Raw genomic sequence first — 24780 nt, forward strand, 5'->3', positions numbered from 1 at the left:
CGAAACACTCATTCAGTCCTCTTGTAAAGCATGTCAGGAGGTTCCCCAGCAGAATCGGAGAAGCACAAACCCACTGCAGGAAAACAACCCAAATTGCCACCTAGGAGAGCATAAGGAAGGCTTGAAAATTTATATAGTTCACCGAATGTACATACACATTCTTATTTTCTTCATTTGAACAGGAATTCCACTGACATTATGACTATTCATGAAGGAAAATCCCTACTATATACATACCTTCAATTACCAATATAAAAAGAAACAAATTCTTCTTTCACCATACATATACAAAAACTGTTCTGTGATAGGAGTCAGAGAAAACTGCGTAGAAACCAGGCTTCTCCCACTCACTAAATTTGTAACTTCAAAAAATTAATTCATGTCAACCAGCCTCAGGTTTCCTATCTCTCAGAAAGCACCTGTCTTTGAGGAGTGCTGGGAGAATTACTTTAGAGAATGTATATACATCTGTGTCCACACACATATGTCTGTCAGTCTGTCTATCTACCTACCTACCCATCTACTTACCTATATCAGCATATCATAGGCCTTCAAAATTACTAGCTGTTATTATTTTATAACACTGTTTATAAAACTTTGAGAAATATCCTTTATAAATATATGTTTTAGATTGCTAATGAGAGAAGTTGAATCAGAAGTCAGCTGATAAGGAAGCTATATACCTGTTAAAGACAACTGAGTATGCAAACTGTATTTAAACTGTAAAACTTTATTTTTACAATTTTTTAAAATATTTCCAATATCACAGCTTCAGGGTTCAAAATATATACAAGCTAACTAGCAGGGAAATTGGTGATGAGGAAAAGTCATCAGCAGATGATGGCCAGCATACCAGGATGGCCGCCATAGTGACTGGTTTCTTTTCCTTTTAGCTTTGCCATAACACAAGGGATAAAAAAAAGCCCCAAAGAATCAAAAGACTGTGAATGGGGACTTCTAGTATATTGGGAATGCAGGGAATGCAGCATAAGGTCGTCTCACATTCTTAGCTAACAGCCTAAGCAGAATGGATATATCATTTTTTGGCTGTGGAATATAAAAACCTCTGGCTGCCAAGGAACAGGCCTGGAAAAACTTTTGATGCTTAGCTGGCTGGGAAACTATGAACTGCCCCTGGGATAGCTTAACCCCAAGAAAGGTTCACGATGAGTCACATCAGGAAGGAGAGAAGGGCTGACTAGGACGGAAGATTAGGAAGAATGTCAAGTGAAAATTATAGGTACTATTTACTGTGCCCCTTTCTAGTGCTTTTTACACATTCTTCTAATCCACACTCTTCCCAGAATGAAACCCTGACATTAAGACACCAGCACATAGCCAAAGAGCAAGCTAGTTCTGGCAAGGCCAGGACATGAACAAGAGCTGAGTTGTCTCTACTATATCATGTGGCATCAAGTATTAACACCTATGTATTTTTCAATATGTCTCTAAGTTGCATATCCTTATACACTATTTGGCTATTTTGATTACTATTTTAATAGAGAGAGTTTTTAATATCAATAAGAGAATAGTGGAAACGCTTGCTGCTTTATAACACAACAAAATAAGTCTATTTGAACTAAATGGTTATAACACAAACAAACTTTCCACAGCTTTTCTAAGTTGAAAACTAATTACTGAAGAGGAAGTGAAAAGCCTTTGGGATACTGGACCTACAAGAAGTGATCACAGACATCACTGTGGAGTGTGGTGCCTCCAACTCTACATGTCAAACTAAATTAATTACCTTAGAGTTTCCCTTATTCAATCCTGCAGTTAAAGAGAAAATGTTTTTCCACTTTTATCTTTTCAGTTTCATCTCCCACGTCTATTTAGTTGTCATTTCCTACCAATTCTACCCTTAATATGTTTTTTAAGTGTATTTTGTTCCTTACTTCTTTTGTCCTCATTAAAGCTCTCTCATCTCTCTCCTAAAGTATTTGTCTGTCTTAAGAGACCCACTTGTCTCAAATCATTCTTCCTAATAAACACTTCACCATTTTGCCAGTGTGTATTTCTAAATATACACTCAGTTTTACTGATGGTTTTCCGTCAGCTAAACAATTAAACTCAGACTCTTTAAAAAGTATTCAAGGTCTTCACTACTCAGCCTTAATATAGAATTCTAGGCTCACCTCCCACTGCATTTCCCCCTGTACCCTCCTCTATCTTATCACTCTGGATTCCCAGAACTTTCATTCTTTACTTATGCAAATCCTCGATGAAGAATCATGCCAATTTTCCAAGACTTTTTTCGAATACCTTCCAAAATACCTTCTTTAAATTCTTCAGGTGGAAATTTGTTTCCTGGGTTTCCATAATATTTTGTTTAAATTTCAATTGGAGTAGTTAGACCGTCCCACCTACCCTAGATTTTTCTTAGTGTGATATACTATGTTTCTTCATTAAGTTCTTTGGAGACAGGGTTTTCTCTTCATCTTTGAATGCCCTCTACTTCTTAAGATACTATATTACACTTTAAGAGAGTTGCTAACTTGAAGTCAACTGAACACTATTCTATTTACATAATTGTCTTACGGTTTGTAAACTGCCTTCACATAGACGATGGTCAACAAAAGACGAGCGTCTTTTTGAAAAATAGGACTGGATGATAGAGGGCAGAAACAAAGAGCAAATCAAGAGCTCTCTCCTTCACATCAGAAGTCCATAATAAAAGAGAAGGTCAAAATGAGTCAGGAACTAAGAAGAGCAGCAGCGACATTTTTCTCTATACTGACTTAGATAAAGACACACAGACTTCAAAGATTCAAAAGAAAGTTTTACTCTCCATCCTGGGGCTTGAATAGCTATATTCTTAGTCAAGCAAAACTAGGTGTGCTGCAATATTTATAGGTGTTTCCTTGTACTCTCTGTCAGCAAATTAATTTATATGATGAGAGTACTCATCACCTTTGCAATATTTAAATTATTATTGTATTTAATAACATTAGTAAGTACAAGTAAGACTATATGGCTATGTCTAAGCATTATGAGGTAATTAAAAATTATGTCAGCTGTTAAATAAAAGAATATAAAAAGGTAGATAAAGGAAGGGTTGGCCCTGTGGCAGAGTGGTTCAGTTCATCTGCTCTGCTTCTGATGCCCAGGGTTCACCGGTTTGGATCCCAGGCATGGACCTGTGTACCGCTTATCAAGCCATGCTGTGGCAGGCGTCCCACATATAAAATGGAGGAAGATGGGCACAGATGTTAGCTCAGGGCTAATCTTCCTAAAAAAAAAATGGTAGAGAAAGGAAATACTCAAAAATATATTACTCAATGGTTTCTGCCTCTTTCCCTTTCCCATAAATTTTTTGGTTATCTTAATCAGTTTAACTCCCTGCTTCCCAGGCTATTCTTCTATGCCCAAGCAGAATTTTTGGCTGACTTTCGACCGTGTTCATGTAGCACTGTATATTTAGCTCCTCAGAATAACTCACTGTCTCCATCATTTCCACATCTGCTCCTCCTGGATCCTCATCTTTCTCAATGCCACCTTATTTGTTAAGAATCACACAACTCAGACACCCGAGATTAGTTTTGACTTCTCCTTCCTCTCCATTGACATTTTATCAATCATGAAGTTTTATTTCCATCTCTCCCCTAAATAACTTTCATGTCTGCCTTTATCTTTCATGTCTTAATTTTGGTCCTCAAATTTTTTCCACCCTTTCACTAGATTTAGGAGTTTCTTGTTATCGGTCTTAACTTTGCACATTTTTTCTTCCACATAATGCCAAGAATGATTTCATCAATATTCAATTTGTTTATGCCAATCCATTGTTTAACACTTTCTTCATACAGTTTTTGGTGGGAATGTAAAATGGTCTGGCAGTTTTTTAATAAAACCAAGCATATACCTACCCTACAATATAGCCATTCCATTCCTAGCTATTTAATCAAGAGAAATGAAATCATATGGTCACAACAAGACTTGAACAAGAATGTTTATAGCAGCTTTATTAAGCCCATGTGTCTATCATGGAAGAACAGATAAGACGATGTAGTATATCCATACAACTAAATCCTACTTAGAAATTAAAAAAAAACCCAGAAAATTACTGATACAAGTAATGACATGGATGGATTTCACAAACATTACAACAAATGAACCATACATATTGTATAATTTCATTTATATGAGTTTCTAGAATAGGCAAGAATAATCTGTTGCGGAAAATTCAGAACAGTGGATTCCTCTGGGGGGAAGGGTGTGGGGACTGACTGAGAAAGGGCATGAGAAAACTTTCTGGAGTGTTCTATATCTTGATAGGCATTTGGGTTATGGAAGCATATCATTTTTCAAAACTCATTGAGTAGTATACTTAAGACGAGTGCACTACAGTCTATGTAAACTTTGTCTAAATAGAAAAAATACATAAACAAATATTGAACTCATATCATTGTTCATCATATGAGAAAGGTGTGCTGATGTCTGAAATCTACATTGAATTCAGAAAAAAGGATGGAGAGGAATGGATGGATACCTAAATATGGGATAAACTATAGTAAATTGTAAATTTGTAGAATCTAGGTGGAGGACAATGGTGTATCACTATAAAATTCTTTCAACTTTCTGGTATTTGAAAATTTTCATAGAGAAAATTTTTCTATGCCTCCTGAAACAAAAAGTACTATGTTTTTCCTAACTTTCAGCAAAGGAGAGCTTAGGTACATATAAAGGTTAAGATAAAATTAAGAAAAAAGAGTGTGTAAATATAGTAATTATTCTTATGGGTGGTGAATGAAATAATTTCCTTATTTTACTAAAATTTATTTTTATAGCTCGGTCTTAAACTCAAACTGCAATAAAATCAAGAAATTCAAACAATATAACCGAGCAGAGCTCCAAGCATCGCTTAAATTTTCAGAGATGCAAATTTGGTATGGTAAAATCTTCAATGAATGGTTAGTTTTCTGTATCTAGATATCATGTATGTTCTTTTTACTTAAATATTATAGTCTTTAAAATCTTCTCTTCACATAGGAACATTTCATAATGTAATTGCATACAAGTTGTAGAATTATATTTAGAAAGTAAATTGCTAATAAATATTTACTGTGTTTTTTTAAAATAAAATACATCTTGTTATGTCTTTCTGTTTTGCCGATTTATTTTTATCATGTATATCTTATAACCATTTCTCTATTTTGATGAATTTCTCAAATTGCAGGAACCTAGTGCTGAGCACAAGTAGCTTTTAAGGAGAGTGATTGGAATATTAATCTAACAAAGTAAATGGATATATCACAGGTTCATATGACTATTTTGTTATTATTTATGATTTGATAATTATCCACCAAATGTGGTCTATGTTTCCACTCTCTTATCTTGTAAATATGAGTTCTTTTTTATCGATTAGTTATAAAAGGAGCAATTCTTCAATATTTCAATGTGGGAATGATACAATTATGTACCTTATTCATTACATATTAGAGTGACTTTCCATTGCATTTTGGGAGTTGTATATGATATTCTGTTATTTACAATACATTATGTGTAATGATTTAGATGTCTGTGTTTTATCATGTTAAATGTGGATTAGAAATATTTTGATGTCTTTAGATTTAATCCACTTACCTCAACTATAATATTTTTCACATTTCTATAATCTTTGACTATTTATTCCCTCTAAACTACAGGAAGCTGAAATATTTATAGTTGTTTCCTTGTATTAGATCTTAAATAAATTCATACTATGAATGCACTCATCCATCATCATAAACTGTCCTTTCATCATTTACATTATGTTTTTGAATTATGTTAAATATAAGCTACTGTATGGTTAGATTAGATGGTTTATTATTTGAGAAGATCAGATGGAATTTCGTGAAGGACACAATCTCCAGGAAGAATATTTTTATTACCTTATAATGTTTATGTACATGCACACACACATATATAATAATACACGTATTCCTGCAGTTAATAATTTGGGTATTGATTTGTTATATTTAAAGACATCAAGGAATTTTTTTTCCAATTAATTTCTATAAAATTGAAAAGGTTTGGGAAAAAGACAACTATCCTTTATATTTTGTCATTATAGGAGATGTCAATATGAAAGGAAATTAAAGGGAATATATATAATATAAACTCTGCTCTCTAAAAACAAAATCATGCTATCAATAGAATCCATGTTCATAAAGTAATTACAATATTGTGCATATAATACAATTTAAAAAGGAATTTTGAACTTAGATGAAGAAAATGAAGGCAGCAAATTTTCATTTCCTACATCCAAAGAAAATGGAACTTTCTATTTAGAAAAGCCATTGCTTCATGATAAAAAGTAATTTATATAATCTTACTTAATTGATGACTTCACACTAAAACTTTCTCTTCAAGAGAAAATTGGTAGACATTCAAGAAACACGGTATTTCCTAACTCACCTCATTTTAAATTAGAGCACATTTTTCTTCCCTATGCCAGAAAGTTCATCAAATATTTTTAGACAGTATGCTTACTCTGTTTTATTAAATGAGATGAAACAAGTGCATTTGTACGTATGATTTATTTTTTAAAAGTTTCAGTGCTTAAGCAAGGAGCTAAAAAAATATCAACACATCAAAGAGATATAGTACAGGCGTGATTTAAATCTCTCTGAGAAGGAAGAAAAACATCAGTGCTTCTCAACTCTTTCTCCAATCTATAGTTACATCTCACTCATTGGTAACATTTAACATAAGGAGAACTATAGAAGTTTAAGATGCATTTCACAGAAATAAATACAACTTTTGAAAAACAATTATATAAAGAAATTAGAAGACAGCTAGAGACTGGGAGAAAACAATTGCAAAAGATACATCTGCTAAAGGACTGTTATCTAAAGTACACAAATAACCCTAAAATTCAACAATGAGACAATTAACAACTTGATTTAAAAATGGACCAAAGACCTTAACAGACATCTCACCAAAGAAGATATGCAGATGGCAAATAAGCACAGGAAAAGATGCTCCACATCATATGTCATCAGGAAAATGCAAATTAAAACAACAATGAAAAACCACTATGCAGTTATTGGAATGGCTAAAATACATAACAGTGGCAACACTAAATGCTGAGCAGGATGTGGAGTAACAGGAACTCTCACTTATTGATGGTGGGAATTCCAAATGGTACAGCCACTTTGGAAGACAGTTTGGTAGATCAAGCCATTAAATACATGGAGGCAACTTAAATGCATATTAATAAATGAAAGAAGCCAATGTGAAAAGGCTACATACTGTATGAGTCCAACCATATAACATTCTGGAAAAGGCAAAACTATGAGACAGCAAAAAGATCAGTGGTTACAAAGGGTTAGGGAGTAGGGAGGAACATTAGTTGAGCACAGAGGATTTTTAGGTAAGTAAAACTAACTCTGTAGGATACTATAATGGTGGATACATGTCATTATTTGTCCAAACCCACAGAATGAACAACACCAAGAGTAAACTCTAATGTAAACTATGGACTTTGGGTGACAATGATGTGTCAATGTATGTTCATCAGCTGTAACAAATATACCACTCTGGTGGGGGATGTTGATAATGGACAGCCTATGCGTGTGTGAGAGTGGGATTATATAGGAAATCTCTGTACCTTTCACTCGGATTTGCTGTGAACCTAACTAAAACTGCTCTAAAAAATAAAATTAATTATTAAAAAATTTATAATAACATATTACCTAAATTGACAGAGCTCTATGCATTAAAAACTTTAATAGGGGTTTAACTCTTTCTTATCATGTTAAGAACATTTTCCTCTACTCCTAGCTAACGTATTTTAATTAATCAGAAAAAGTCATTTGATTTATTTTTCAACACTAAACAAGATAAAGCACATTTTATTTTTAAAATATTAAGGTAATGAATTAAGAGATTTCCTATTACTGAATCACCCTTGTAATATTAGAGTTGATTTCATACATTTATTTGGAGTATTTGGTAGTCGTAAATCTATTTGTTTCTAGTTTTCCTTTTTGTCCAATATTGTTATCGGTAATACTATTAGCTCCATATGATTTGAATGACTTGAAAACCTTTTTATCCTTGTCTATGCTCTGAGACATTTCTTAAAGGTTTGACACAATTTTCTCACTCAAATATTTTATACATGATTCAAAATTAAACTGACAGATTGAAATTTTGGCCCAAAACACAGGAAAAAAACCACTAAGCAACACAAAAACAGAAGCAAATATGTAATACCAATTTAATTTTTTTCTATTAAATTCTCTTAAAATTTAGGTGCATACTCAACTTCTGCTTATATTTTCTTTTTTCTGTGAAAAGTAGCTCAGAATCTACAGATGGCAAAACTGGTATTTGTGAATTCCAGTAACAGTTTTATTTTTTTAAAAAAGCCCATTTTCATAAAATCATAAAATTTACTTTTCCAAAAAAGTTCTGAATATGTAATCTCACAAAAAATTTTTATTCTGTGAAATAAAAGTCAATTTATAAATGAAATGGAGAAAGTTTCTTTTTGATATCCACCCATTTCTTAGGGCATAGTAATAGTTCAAGCCCTCATTCAAGAACTGCACTGAGAGGAGACTTTTTCTCTGAGTTGCCTCGGATTAGGGTCTTGAGTTCTAGGGAAAAGGAAATATCTATAAGAATGTGGCCTGATTCTTAAAATAATGATTTAGGGACCAGGGAAGATTTAGGTCAATTTTTATTTGACACAGACCTTGGCAAATTTTTAATAAAATGAATGTTATTATAGATAGAAACTAATTATCCTAATTACAACACCAATGGAGCTTCAGGATTTCTATCATCCTCTGGTCAGAAAACGTTCCCCAAAATGCCGGAAATTCAGGATCTCTTCAAAGAACAAAAACATGTTCAACTGCAATATAATAAGCGGTTTCTATGGCTTTTGTTCTTAAGAGACAATAATAGTTTTGATTCTTGAAAATATCTAATTATATGGGGAAGAAAATTCAAAGCAGAAAAGAAGATAATTTAAGCATAATTTTTAAAGTAATTAGAATTTGCAGAAAACAATTAAATCCCTTAAGAAATAATAATTCAAATTTAACATTAGCCACCACTTTTGTACTTTCCTAATCTCAATGCAAAAATATAAACTATTGTTATTTTAACAAAACAACTTCCACCTATTTTGAGGTTTTTTAGGAGTACATCTATGTGAACTGAACAGTGAGAAAGTTGGTAGTTATATTTACATGAAATTTGGAGAGTTTTTTTCATATTGGAAAAGTTCTATTATATATAATCATATCACATATCTATAATTTAAAATTTAAAGTTGCAGGGGCTGGCCTGGTGGCCAAGTGGTTACGTTCGTGCGCTCCGCTGTAGGCGGCCCAGTGTTTCGTTGGTTCGAATCCTGGGCGCGGACAAGGCACTGCTCATCAAACCACGCTGAGGTAACATCCCACATGCCACAACTAGAAGGACCCACAACCAAGGATATACAACTACGTACTGGGGGGCTTTGCGGAGAAAAAGGAAAAAAATAAAATCTTTAAAATAAAATTTAAAGTTGAAACACAAAATTTAAAGTTGTAACATAAAAAGTGTAATTTTGGGATTTACATTTGTGTTTTATTCTGTTTCTTTGCACTAAAAATCTACTTAGTTTTTCTTTACTGAATACTTTTGACAAAAAGATGTTTATAGGGGAAGTAATAGTTATATTCTAAAAAATATGTTGCTGTTTTATCATCCAATTTATTATTTAAAACAGAATGTTTATCCTAGTTTAGCTGTAGTGAAGGGCAATTAATTCATATTAACCTGTTCTGAAAACAACTTTTTAAACTACCTGAGGTTTCTTTGAACCCTAGGCCAGCACTTCTACCACATTTTTTTTTTAAACTCTTAACGTTTAACAGGACATATAGTTGTGGGAGATTTTTATGGGCTATTAAAAAGGTGCTAGCAGCTGTATTAATCTGACACAGTCTCAGTAGAATGATTCAAAGAGGGTAAGGTGGGTCTTACCAGCTTTACTAGGAAGTCTTATCAGTGATTGTTATTTGAAATTCCAACCAACCAGCTCAAAGTACACATTTAGCTAGTGTTTATATCTCCCTGGTTTAAATGGAAGCAAAAGTCACTAATTTAAGAAGGCTGATATCAGAAGAATTACAGAGTTTGGATAAGACCACATCACGAGCAGTAAATTGAGTCTAAATAAGGAATACACACACACACCCACACACACACACACACACACACACACACACACATTCTTGCCTGCTAATGTCAATTTGAGATTACAAGATAGTCTATTTAGGTAGAATGGAACAAAATCATTGTGTCTCTATGTATCTTCTTTAACATCAAAGATGTAATATATTTTGGTAGTTTAGTTTAGTCTTACTCACATTCTAATTTGGTAGGACCTTGATAGAGTGCAGATTCTGATTCAGTAGGTCTGGGAGGGCTCTGAGATTCTGCATTTCTAACAAGCTCCCAGGAGAGGCACATGCTGCTAGTCCAAGGGCCAAATTCTTAGTAGCAAGAGTTTATACCAGTTAAGTTTCCAGTGACTTGGGCTATGCATAAACAACACAATTCATTCTGTGAACCATTGTAGGACAGAATCCTTTAACTTTGGCAAATCTTTGCTTTCTGAAAACCATGTACCTATATTTTCCAAAGTCTATATTTAACTTAATGAACATTTCTACATGTAAAATCTTTAGCAAAGAATGGAAATATGCACATTTTTTAAATGGTAAATACTAAAATGATCATGTTAGAAAGAAACATGTTAGAAAGAGAGTTCAGAAGATATGGGTTTAGTCTCACTTTTCACCCAAGAGTAGGTTACTACCGACATCTTGAAGGCTACTTAAAGTTTATTCCTTTCAGTTTTCTATTTCACAGGGTTTTGGGGAAGATGAAGTGATCTTATGGGAAGCACTTTGAAGAGTATAAAACACTATATGAATACAGGATTTCAGTTGTTCATGATTGTTTCAATTATTTCTTTATGTAAGTACTGCAATTTGTCAATTCATTACTTAATTGTTGAAACATTAAAATATTCAGCATAATAATACTAAATGTCAAAGCATTTACAGATTTATTGAATTTAAAATTGCTGCTGATGCTTAAAGTAATTTTTGTTTTTTGTTCAGTGCAACTACTCCATTAACCCCAGTCCTTTTTTTTTTTTTTAATTCCTTCCTATTTCTTGAAGAATAAAGATTATGGGGCAGGCCCCGTGGCCGAGTGGTTAAGTTCGTGCACTTAGCTTCGGTGGCCCACGGTTTCGCCTGTTCGGATCCTGGGCACCTGGCACCACTTGTCAGGCCATGCTAAGCTGGCGTCCCACACAGCACAACCAGAGGCACTCACAATTAGAATATACAGCCATGTACTGGGGGGCTTTGGGGAGGAAAAAAAAAAAAGATTGACAACAATTGTTAGCTCAGGTGCCAATCTTAAAAGAAACGTATTTTGAGTGCTAATATAGAGTCATTTCCATAGATACCTAATATAGATGAATAAAGGTGATTTCTAAACCAATTTGATACTTCCAACTTAGTTTTTAATAAGTACAGAGTTTGTCTCATTTTATTGTAATAACACAAAGAAATTGTTTCTCATGTCTTTAATATAGACAGAGCAAACAGCCACTAGTTCAATAATTTCTGTTCAATCAAAATACTTGATATGATTATTGCAAACACATGAAAGTCGTTGATCAAAGATGTCCTGTACCTTGTTGGTTCATCCTAGCCCTATAAACCCAAATTCTATCATTTGAATCGTTAGTATGACTAGATTTCCCCTTAATCCATGCAAAAATGAGTAAGGTTTTGTGGTAATCTATGTGTTTTGTTTCCTATCTTCAAAATTCATTTATTTTTGTTTGACTTACAAGCTTGCTTTCTTGTCCTGCAAAACATGAGTATAATTTGTTCATTCATTCTTAAATGTGTTTAGAAAACACATTTGATAAACAAACACTAACTCTGTGGGTGCTAAGTGATTAAGTGGTAGTCATCAGTTTGACATCAGCCTTGGCATTATATAACTTTCAGGATCAATGAGATTAAAGTTCACTAAATTATAAATGGGTCATAATACAATATATAAGCCCAAAACACAACTCTGAGCTGGCTGTAACTTAAATCCCATTGTATGCTAAGCAGAAAAGGCAGAGTGGATCCCAAAGGGAAAGCTAAATCTGCTGTTACCAATTTCCCATATGCATTCGTGTTAGGATTTCATAAATGGATGAATTAGATAACTCTCTTTGATATCGAGAACCTGGCAACTTTTTAAATTAGAATTAAATGATCAAAGAAGATTATTTGGATATATATGAATTTAGACAAATTTATAAGCATATTTAGAAAAGAGACATTTTTGATGGGTTCCCTTATTCTATCAGCCTCCATGAAATCCAAAACCAGTTATAATTTAGCAAATCATCAAGCAAAATAATAAAAACTATACTTCTAATGAATAAGAAAATTATACTCATTAATTTACAAAATTACTACTACTAATAAATTTTAATTAGTTTTCAAATGCATATCTTTACTTTTTAACCAATATATTTTAAAATAATAATAATACCACATGTATAACGGTATACAGTTTAAAATGAAGAATTTATGTGGTGATCAAAAAGTGCCCTTAGGAAATCGACAGATTGCTGAGAGCAAGGTGTGGGAGGCAGGGGTGGGAGGTGAAGGAGCTTGGATTTTCTCTTGTTTTATTTCTTAAATCATATAGTGACACAAACATTTCTAACTTGAAAATGTTCCTTTTAAGGGCCTCTAAACACACCTGAATATTCCTTACTAATATTATTGGGAAAATATTTTAAAGATCCTTTTCCAGGATAACATTTTGTAATTTATGTTTAGTTGATATATGAAGTTTAGAACATTTTAATGCCTTTTTGTCATGTGTAAGTAACTTCGTAATAAGTATGTCACTAAGCTTAGAAAAAATTCTTTCTCTTTTTATGGAAGCAAAGGAGGAGGAGTAGATTTATTTTCATCAAAATGTACAGAAATCATTAGGCAAGAAATCCTGTATGCATAAACTCTGTCTAAGGAAAGGACATAGAACACTACCACTTCATCTTCTCCTGTTTTCTTTAAGCCACTTTCATTGCTTTACTAGAAATATGTGACTGTTCCATTAAGTGAGAACGTGCATTCTACTACATTTTTAGTGACTTGACATATTTAGGTATTTTTATTGTTCCATTCTTTAAAATTCTTGAATAATATTATGAAACCAGCTAACACCAACTGAGTTGTTTTGTTTGTTTGTTTTTGGTAATAGTAGTCATTTTTCCAAATGCTTTGTGTGAATTTACTCATACATGATCTTCATAACAACCAAAATGGAGAAACTATTATTATTTCCACATGAAAAAAGGGGATATTGAGCACAGAGAACTAGTGCCCAAGTCAGGCAGTCGAGCTCCATAGACTCCACACGCTTAGCCACCATCGCAAAGGTTATAGATGTCTTCACATGAAAAAATTTAAAAGCTGAGCTGTGATACATCAGGATAAATGATTTTCATAGAGTCATCAGTGCAGTCAATGTCTTCTTAAATATTATATTAGAAAAACTTTAATAAAAAATTAAGCTAGGGGCCAGGCATAGTGGTTAAGTTTGCATGCTCTGGGTTAAGTTTGCAGCCCACGGTTTGCTGGTTGAAGCAAACCAGGTGAAGACCTACACCCTACTCATCAAGCCACACTGTGGTGGTGTCCCATACACAAAATGGAGGAAGATGGGTATGGATGTTAGCTCAGCGACAATCTTCCTCAAGCAAAAAGAGGAAGATCGGCAACAGATGTTAGCTCAGGGCCAATCTTCCTCACACACAAAAATTAACCTAATGGTTTCTTTACTTAAGTGGTGAGTATTGCACTTACTAGAGCTAAGGTAACACTTAGAGAAGGACATTTTGTCAAAATTTAGCCTTTGTTTATTTCTTTGTTTTATCTGCTAATTTGGTTAAGCTTAATTTAATTAAAAAATTTGTTTACTACAGTCATGCACTGCTTACCAATGGGGACATGTACTGAGAAATGTGTTGTTAGGAGATTTCACTGTGCGAGCATCATAGAGTGTACTTACACAAACCTCAGTGGTATAGCCTACTACACACCTAGGCTGTATGGTACTAATCTTATGGGACCACCATCTTATATGTGGTCTGTCATTGACCAAAATGTCGTTATGTGGCACATGACTGCATTTTAATACGAAAGCTAAATATTTTATATATTCTTGATGTACTAAGTGCCCCATATAATGACAATAATCAGTTAAATAAAAGAAAACAAAATAGCCGGAGGCCAGATTTAAAAAGGCAAACATACCCTTTAGACTGGTTCACTATATTAATTTGCCAAATATGCATTATGTACTATGTATAAAGCTGGTATGGAAATGATAGCAGCAGCAATCGCAGTTATCATGAGCATTTACCATATTACTGAACACTGTTCTTATTACCCTATATGGTCTGTCTCATGTATCCTTGGAAAAACAGTATATTACTATTAACCCTGTTTCACAAATCTTATATGAGTGATGAAAATAATACATAGGCAGTAGGTGGAGGATGCAGGATACAAACTTAGGCAATTGGCCTCCAGAACCTGCAAAGTGGACTCATTGAAGAGCTTCTTAGTTGGTGTATCCTAGAGTGTAAGGCAAAGTGATAAATACAAACACGCAACTATGTGCTCTTGGGATTCAAGGGTGGGAAAGATTAAACTCCATCAGGAGAATGGTATAGTTAAATGAAAAAGATAATACAATTGAGGATAACCAATTCTATTAGATTTGAGTATGTTAGTGTTTAATATTGGAAAGGTCATTTAGGATTAGATGACAAAGGACTTGACAGGCAGAGAAATCTGGATTCAATTCACTTGTAAATTGAGAGACAGAAACAATTTTTGAATGGGAAAGTATCGTGATAGCCATCAGAGCTGTATTTAGGGACACATCCGCCTGTGGTATCTAAAAATGAAAAGTATATATGGATTATTGTGTTAGGTAGTCTTACAAAATTAAGTGTACATAATAATTTATTGACTAAAGCAAATTTTAATCATCAAAACCTGCATGCAGAATTTTTTGTCTTAAGCTTGCAGCCTTCATTTCTTAGCGTGATTATCTAATTTGATATTTGTAAAAATAAATAGCAGAATATATATTCTCATGGGTCAACATTTCTTTTTGACTCAGGATTAATTTTATTGGGCATGTGAAGATTACACATCGTAAAATAGTTGGAGTAAATAAATGAATAAACACTTTATGAACATCAAAAAGCAGGTTACTTTATAACTTTTTTTCATTTAGATATTACCATATTAGCTTTGGAGACATCATAATTAAAATCTTCCAGTCTGAAAGCTTCTGAAATCTTCCACTATGAAAGTATTTGTGTCAAGCCTAAATTTAATAATATTATAAACTTATTCCTTCCACTCACAGTGATAAGAACATAACAAGTGGGTTTTTTTTTTTTAGTCAAAACTATTCATGCCATTAAAATTCAAAGGCATTGCTTGCCATCATTCAACTTTATCTGGCTAAAATCCTTTAATTCCCAAGCCCTTGCTGTTGGGGAGCTCTAGGTTCATCACACTTAACCTCTGCCTAGGCTGCTCAGAAAGGAATTTGTTTCAGTCCATTCATAGTTTCAATAGTTGAGCAAGCCACACGCAACTGCACACTGGTCTTTTATCCTGAGCACACTAATCTGATTGTTTTTCCACTCTACAAACTCTGGGTCAACAATCAAGCTACTGCCAGAAACTAATTAATTTGCAAACAGGCTTCTGTTTTCGCAGAGGGAAAGCTTTTGAGAATCATGTCAGAGAGGCCAGTCACACCATGGTTACACGCATTGTCATGGCATCCACCTCTTTGGGTAATTCTCTTGCTTGGTGTCACTGCACACATGAACCCAGATTACCCAGTCAGCAGGAAATCCCTGTTGAGGCCCACCAAGCTCTGAACGTACTCTAGAAGAGGAAATCGGCATAGACAGGCTCTGTATTCATTAAACTGAGGTAAGACTACAGAGAAAAATGTTAAGAATCCAAAGGAAAAAGAGAGGTAGCTTTAATTTAAAGAATTTTCCAAGATACTGTCTCATTTTTATACATTTTCATCGATTTCAATTTAAAAATTGAGATTTCCTTGAGTAAATGTGGTAATATCCTTAAATGTTATTTTTCTACTCTTACAATTCAACTATAAGTTATAAAGTAAGTGGTTCAAAGTTTTTGACTAATATGCCAATCTTGAGAGTTGTACCCATTAAAGAGCCCACCACTAAAAAATGTTAAAATAGCGTATCCTAACAATTTTATTCAGGCACATTTTCTCAGAGGCCTGAAAAAAACAAAATCACCCTCCACACATTGCCACTAGTGAGTTAATTCTTATTCAAAAGTTTTATTCACTTTTCCTCATTAGCGCAATGTAATTTCAAACAAAACCGATTAAAAGTGACTATGTTTCTTAGACAAAGTGTGACATCGAAAATACGTCTTAAGAAAAGGAGATCAAGTAAAGATATATTTCGGTAACATTTTGCTCTTTATGAAAAAAATAAAGTATAATTAGTTTATTAAATTTATCATTATTTCGAGAGTAGAATAATTTCATGATGTATATTTACTTTTTGAAAAGATTATACTTCTGCAGGGTGTGCATTCTTTATCAGGATGAAAATGTTTCTGGGTAATAAATTCATGAGAAAAAACAGATTACTAGGTTGTGTTTAGATATATATATGAATACTTGTTTTAAACTTATTACATATCCTTGTTTCAGCATAATTTCAGCAAAAATAACTAAAAACATTTTTATTTGCGGCTCTCCCCATTGATCCCTCAGAATTGTTAACTAAAAGATACAAAGTATAATTCCTAGAAGACGTAATTCAAAGCTTCAGAGAGACTGCATCGGTGCTGCTTCTTTCTCAGGCTGTGAACCAAGAAAACCTTTGTGGCTGCTGCTGCTTTCTAACTGAATGATCACTCAACTTCTTTAATACTCATCTGCTCACATAACCATAGAAAAAGGCTTCCAGAGGGGTTTTTTCCCCCAAGGTCAGCAAAATATCACTAACGTACTTCAATCAGAGAAATAATTCAAAGTGGCATCATTAAGACTTATGACATTATGCAAAACTAGATAACGCATTTTGCTTATTTTAAAAAATCTAGTTGGATACTCTGACATAGTTTATGCCTTTAGAGATGGTAGAATTAAACAGTACATTGAGAGTCGTACAAGTGATTTGACATTAGGTATCTGGAACCATGCAATATTAATTAGTGCTCTCATAGTTTATTTGTGGTCACATTTCTTGGTTCTATTTTCATAAAAATATATCTTGTAGAGAAATTTGAATCTTTAGAGAACATGAACTATCCTAGCGCGTGACCACAGAGGAAGCTCTGCTGATTCCAATAAGGGCAGACCGTCCTGGTTGGAGTGTTACAAGTGAGAGGAAGTGGAATGATGACTTGCATACCATTTCAATTAGAGAAAAAAGTAAGTGAGTTGGTCTATCCACAGGCATGATCCTTTTAGGAAATTCCACTAAAAGAAAACAAGTCTTCCTGAAATGAGTGGGAAGGCCTCACGCTCTGGGCCCTGTAATTAGGTCTGTTTGTGTTCACAGGGCCTTGGCTCTCTCAAGCATCCATATGGTTTCATATATTAAACCCAACTCTGACGGCCCTTTCACCCTGACTCAAATATAATCACGCACAAAATGAATCTGACAAAGCTTCCTAAGCTTGCTCCACCCAACAGAAGTGGGATAAAGGATACAGAGAAAATTCACATTTATTAGCTGCTTATTATATGCCAATCACTTGCTTAGTACTTTTTACACATTATCTTGTGGTCATTTTTTTTCACAACTGTAAGAGGTAGGTAGTATTAGTCCAATTAAAAATCAAGTCCAAAGTCAAGGTGAAACTTTGTCCCACTCTAAAGTCTATAGTTTTTCCTTCATATCATACAGCATCTGAATATTAGTCCAAGACACAAACAATATTGGAAATATGTCCATCAAACAGAAAAATAAACATAGGTTAGCCATCCATCTGCTCTAATGAATGGCAAATATGTACAAGAACTAGGTGGTACATTTACATACTAAATGTAATTTAGTAATTTCTTAAAATCATTACTATAACAACAGCATAAACTTACTTGTTTCTTTATTATACATATGCACAGAAAAATTTTACCTAACTTTCCTATTGTTAGTGAGTTGAAATTGGAATTGAAGTTTAAAACAGTAGAATATTGAAAGAATTTATGAAGCACAAGAAAAAAGCATAGTGAATTTGGGTACATCATATCAAACACGTACAAGTACATTATCTGAAATCAAAAGTTGTTCTAACATCTAACAACTATAAACTATGGGCTAGTGTAAATGGTGATTTTTAAAAAGCAGTTATGTAAAAAATCAATAGATTCCATCTTTCTTATGATTTTTCATCTAAAAGTATTACCCCTCCCTAATTTTTGCTATTAAAATAAAACTGAATTTAAACCTTTATTGATACTATTATAGAAAATGTAAATATTAGTGAGCAATTATGAAAAGAGTGAAATTCCATTTTAAAAAAAAGTAATTCAAGATCCAATTCCAGGTAACTTTTATTTTTCTTAAGCAAGGAGAAAAATTAGAAGTCATCTAAAATAAGCCAACTGATTCTTCCAAGATAACTGAATTGGTTTGAACTGATTTGAGAAAAGTAAAGTCCTGTGCCAAAATTAACTTTAATAGTCCTGAAGATCTTTCAAAAAGTACCTTGCAAGGTAATTTATTACTTCTGGCAGCACAAATGATTGTGTAGTCTACGCTGATGCCTCAAAACTCATTTATTTTATTCATGAATGTGTAAAGATTATGTTTCCCGTTTTATTCTGGAAAGGTATTTAATTCCATGAGGCTTGTGATTCACACAGTCCCTTGGTTCTATCTCAAACGTGCCTGCATCCCCCGCCCTCCAGCAGTTCTAGTTTCTGCACCCTGTCAAATGCAAGCCCTGTGCAAATTTGGTAAAATCAGTTCTCACATTTAGTGCTGAGAGACTGATAACTGAATTCTCAAATGAACTACACATTTGCAGAGATGAAGTACAGAGCTGTGGACAATGACTCTTTTCCCACAGTGTAAATTCTTCAGACTCAGCTGTCAACGTGTGAGTGTGTAGCACAAAAGCATCTTTAACTTGACGATTTTTTTCCTCCAAGGCCATAAAAATGAAATGGATACTGTACTCGCCTTTATGTCATTCCATCTTGTACTGAGATTTTCTTTCTCATGGACAATGAAAGCCTGTATGCCCTTTAGAGTTCTTAGCAGATCAAAGTTTCCTTCTTGCTGAATAAAAAGTAAACATTTTCCCTTCTACATAAATATTTCAATTTGAGAATAGACCAGATAGCAAGGCTGAAAGAGGTTTTTTCCTACTAATTTTGACTTCATACAAAGCCAAGGTTTAATAATTGACAGTGGATAGTCCAAAATTGTCCTTTCGCATTTTGGAGTTTGGCTCCTTTATAGTTTTATACAGATAGCCTTATTGTGATCTCAGCATCTTTTCTTTTCCTTGGTGAGGCCTCTACTTTCTCCAATGGTTGCCCAGGTACCACTATACCTCCTCTACCCACAGGGGTGGATATTTGACTATACGTCCAATCTTTTTTGATTGCCACAGGGTTTGTACTCAAATCATGAATGATCTTAGGCATCATCTGCATTTAAGAGAACAACAATAGAGAAGTGATGTCAAACTTATTGGAAACTCGAGAGAGCAGGAAATAAGAGAAACTAAGAGAAGTAACTCTTTTAAAGAGAATGGGCTAGTTAACAGTGACAAATACTGCAGGTGAGATTGTCTAAATGAGGGTTGATAAAAAGGTATAGTAAATCATTAGTGACCTTTGGAGGAGCTGTTTCATGAGATCAAAGTCAGTTTGAAAGCGGCTGAAGGTGGTAAAAATGTTGAGGAAATATGTTCCTAACCAGGCTATGACACATAGGGACTTAATGGCATACCATGATTAAGGGATAAACAAGCAAGTTTTCAGGTCAGAGGAAGAAATCAGTGGTGAAGAAGAGACACAGACAGCAAAAGAAACACAAATTGGGTAAATTTATGAAAAAACATCAATGCAATTAAGAGCAAGAGCAGGAGGGTCAAATGTGGAAGGTAAGAGGCACACCATTCTCACTAATACGTGAAAAATCCTGGGACAATCAGAAATGCTGTTGCAGGACAGAAGAGATGTTGACTGAGGTAATTTGAGGTATGCTTTACATTTTGAATAAACATCATGTTTCAAGTATGGGATATATTAGAACACAGATTGTTACACATAACTCATAGTCTCCTGAAGTTTCAGTAAGGTTCAAGTGGCAGAATTGTGACTTTCCTCTAACAAACCAATGAAAGACACAGGTGATGAAACGAATTTTCGGTTCCCCCAGAAAAGCAGGAAAATCAAATATGGTAGAAGTTCAAAGAGTGAGGCAAATAAGTATCTTACTGAGAACACAGATGGACTGTAAATCGTGAGCTTTGTCCTTATTAATGAGGCATGTGAAACCAGGAAAAAGTTCATGGATGAGAGACTAGTGACTGAACAGTTTTACTGTATAATATTGAAGGCAGATATAAATGGAAATAATCATTTAATAATAAAAAATAACCATGCTAATATTGTGGGGACCATTATAAAAATCTTTGATGAATGTGTAAGTGAATAATAAAAAGAAACCTACATAGATGAATATATAAGGATTATTTGGTTTAAAATCCGAATGAACATAGTACTTATTTTAGGTTTATAAATTTTGTACATTTTCTCCTATATTAAGTTTATTTATGTTCTAAAAAGAGAAAGAGAGTGAAAAAAAGTATCTACTTCATTAAGTAGTGAAGCCAGTGCCTGAAGTTCAGAAAACTGGGTTCTTGTTCCAAATCTTCTACTACTAGGTTAGATGTAACGTTAGATAAAAGATTAACCTTAACTTCCTCACCTATAAAACAGGAGAGAGGATTTTAGGAAGATTAAAGGAGAATCAAGTGAAATGATATAAAAGTTCTTTGAAATTTTGAAAACCCTTTCAACATAATGCTGTTATTAGTGCTACAACTTTTTTTAAACATTCAGTAGCTTATATGGTGCTCTCAAGGCAATATGAGAGGTGTGGAGGAAAAAAATACTACATCATGAAATTTGTTGTGGTGACCCTGTAAGATAAGACTGGTAAGTCATCTTATCTTTTTCCACTGTCTCCCTTCCGTAGCTCCAGCCCAGAACTATTTCTTTCCATACTTAACTACTGAGAAACTTCAATTTTGGCACAAAGCTATATTTTCCTGAATTTTTAATCTCTCTTTTCTCTTTTTGCCACACTTTCTCACACCCACAGTAATGAAGTCACCACCACGAGCCTAACTGCATACTGAAGTCATACTGTTTGTATTGTACAAGAAAAGCTCTCCATTGAATGACTACAGTTAGAACGTGTTACGTGCTTATGCTCTTGCACACACCACTTACCATTAAGCCACCTGGAATCGTGCTGCTCTGTCCTGATTGGGTGGTGCTGCCCAAGAGTTCGGAAGATAGCAAAGTCTCGCCCCATAAAATCAGCTGCTGTTCCAGAGTATAATTCTCCATCTGTGTTGTGGCAAAATGAAACCACATACACACACTTTAATTCAATTAAGTCAAGAAAAACAACACAAGCAAAATACAAGTTTGATGTTAAGACCATGCTAAAAAGAAAACAGAAATGTTCTTTGCATCATTATGCAAAGCTACTTATTTAAATCCTATGTCTTTGCTGAAGAAAGTATTTTACTAAATGATCATTCACTGATTAAGTATCTGACTACTCATTTAGTACTAACTTAGACAAGTTGAGTAAAATATGATTCAGAGGACATTACTAAAACACGAAATTTTATTCTTTTCTACTGTGACCAGAGACAAACTTAAAGTGCAAAATGCAAATTATATTTATCACAGTTTGTTTTTACATGTGTAAAGCTACTATAATTTAATATCCTTATTTATTAGAGTGAGGTATCATTGTAACTATTGCTTATAGTTTTTTATTTTAATGGAGATTAAATTTATAATATACTTCCTCTTTAGTGGGATCTGAATTAATGAGATTTTGCTATAATTTAGAAAGGACTAATACTTTCCTTGCCAAATTTTTTTCTTGCTTTTTATTTTTTAATATATCAAGTGGGAGAAATGTCTAACTTGATATAAGCTATCATATAATCCAAAAAACAAGTCACAGCATAGTCTCAGATATAACAGAAATGCATTTGCAGAAAAGAAAATTTTGACAAGCACAGGTCATTATCACTACAGCTCAAGATTCTGTTGTGCTTTGACTCATTACTATTTAAACTGAATTAACTCTAGGTCAGAGTTTAATAATGAAGGAATCATATTTAGAAAATTAGAATAGAAAGGAAAAGAAAAAAGGAAGGAGAAAGAGAAGTTAATATTTACTGAATACCATTCTGTGTTTGCCAGGCAGTCAGGCACAGGCTTGACATTTTCAAATTATCTCATTTAGTTCTGTCAACAACCCCATGACGTAAATGTTATCCCTATTTTACAGTTCAAGAAACCCAAGCTTGCTCAGCTAAAGACTAGGCAAGTCAAAGTGAAAGTTCAAATGTAGGCCTGTTTAATCCCAAACCCTTATGCTAAACCATACCACTTTTTAATAAACTGAAGCTTATAAAAATTACAATTTCTTTCCTTTAAACAGAAAATGCCTCATATTATTTCCTGCTTACTTACACTGAATTATCAGCAAAACAAAACAAAAAAATATAAAATTTTCTCTAAATAATCTACCATAATGACAGTAAAACAATATTATCTTGTTGATCATTTGGACAAGTTAATGTTTTTGAATTCATTGATTTTAAACATATTCCGAAAATAAAGTAGGCATAGATAAATCAAAACTGAAACATTTGTATAACACTATCATTTCCAAAAGACTTTCATATTTATTAGATGAATCAAAAACTTTCTGTGCATCTTCAGTTATAAATGCCTTTGGGGAAATCTTATTAATTTGATTCTTTATGTGATATTCTATGTTCACACCCTCAATTCTCACTTGCAAATAAGGGCTTTGTAATGAAAACAGACATTCTCAGTGATCCAACCCAAGTCAATTCTTTCAATAGAACCTGTGGTTCTCTGATGTGTTTGGATGTACCAGGCTTTGGAGATCCTCTGCAGAGAGAATCACTGAGCAACTCCAAGTCATGAATTTAAATATTAATAGAAAGACGCCTTATCTTGGAGATTAAGTTTTAAAAAATTGATCATTTATTTTGGATTATTGTCAATCAAGACAAATAAAAATGATGGTCTGGCAATATATTAAGTAAAAACTACTAGCTAAATGAATGATAGTCATATGACATCCTAAATCGTCATAGTATGGTATCTTTGGTCTTCAAAAGCATCTGTGTTCTCTTCACTTAATTAAATATCATGTTCAATTTTGACTTGCTCTCACGATAATATGCTGCAATAACAGTTTAACTGCCCACAAAGTCAAGAAATAACCATTTTCTAAGAGCACAAAAAACACTATGAATAAGGTATCTATAAGTTTCAAAGGTATCTTGAAATATTTAAATGCCCATTGTCTGCTTAATTTTAACCTGTATTCAATAACTATAACATTTTTATTAAGGTTGATATTTTATCTTTTTACAAATAATCGAGAAATAGATGTGATGAATTTTTAAACTTCAGGTGAATTATTATTCTTGATCTGGGTGAATAAGAAGGTGTTAGTTAAAAATGTGTTGTGAAAGCGGCCTAAAATGCTCATGTCAATTTCAAACATTTTGATGTTGGAACACCTGTCAAAGAATGCCTTGTGTCCTCTTTATCTTGAAAAATTCAAAAGTATTAAATTATTAGTTGAACCTCATTGCCCTTTCAACCACATGTTACGTGATGAATATCCGGAAAGGTGAAAATAAAACAACCAAAAGGTGAAAATGAAACAATTTCATATCAGAGTGTAGTCAGGTAAGACTATGCCCAATAGGAAGTATAATCAGAAATAGAAAAGTAAAGAATGTCGTTAATTTTTTTTCTCTTAGCTTGCTTTAGTGTGAGTAAAATCCAAAATTATGGTTATTATTACATATAAACTCTATTCAGGAGACAGCTGAAATGACACAAACAACCACAAAAGAAACTACCATTTGGATATAGATAGGTATTTGTTTCTCTTACTCATTTGTTTAGTTGTTTTATAACTTATACTTATTTTTTTATCCATTCCCACATGAGGAAGGCAAAAATTAATATAAATAAAGGCAAAGGCAGAAAGACAAGAGTGATTTTGTTTCTCTTTTGACAACAGATAGGTCAATCATTCAGAGAAAACAGAAGAGTTCTTCAGTAGAAGAGCTATTGACTTAGTTTATCACTAAAAACAGAATTAAATTCAGAAATTGACTTAGAAACCAAGCGAAGGAACAAGTTTAGGCACCAGTTGCCCCCAGTGATAGGAAATTACCTCCCACCCAAATATTATTTTTAGCAAGAATCAATATGATTTCTGTGAGCTGGAGGGCACCAGATGATTAGATGGCCATGAAGGGTACATTCTCATATTGTCAATGCTCAATATCAGTAAGTGTTTGTTTACACCAGGCCTTAGATCAGATTTTCTGCTGAAAAGTCTATAGG

General features: G+C 33.4%; 1 protein-coding gene across 2 annotated transcripts in view; it reads right to left on the reverse strand.

Moving 5' to 3' along the window:
• SEMA3A (semaphorin 3A) overlaps nt 1-24780 on the reverse strand; it is a 450150-nt gene that overhangs the window by 54356 nt on the left and 371014 nt on the right. For both annotated transcript variants that reach the window (XM_046669012.1, XM_046669013.1), the window contains one exon: nt 21583-21702. In XM_046669012.1, the coding sequence (XP_046524968.1) occupies nt 21583-21702 (120 nt within the window). The remainder of the gene's footprint in view (nt 1-21582; nt 21703-24780) is intronic.

This window comes from Equus quagga, chromosome 8, assembly GCF_021613505.1.
Source record: "Equus quagga isolate Etosha38 chromosome 8, UCLA_HA_Equagga_1.0, whole genome shotgun sequence".
Classification (NCBI taxonomy): domain Eukaryota; kingdom Metazoa; phylum Chordata; class Mammalia; order Perissodactyla; family Equidae; genus Equus; species Equus quagga.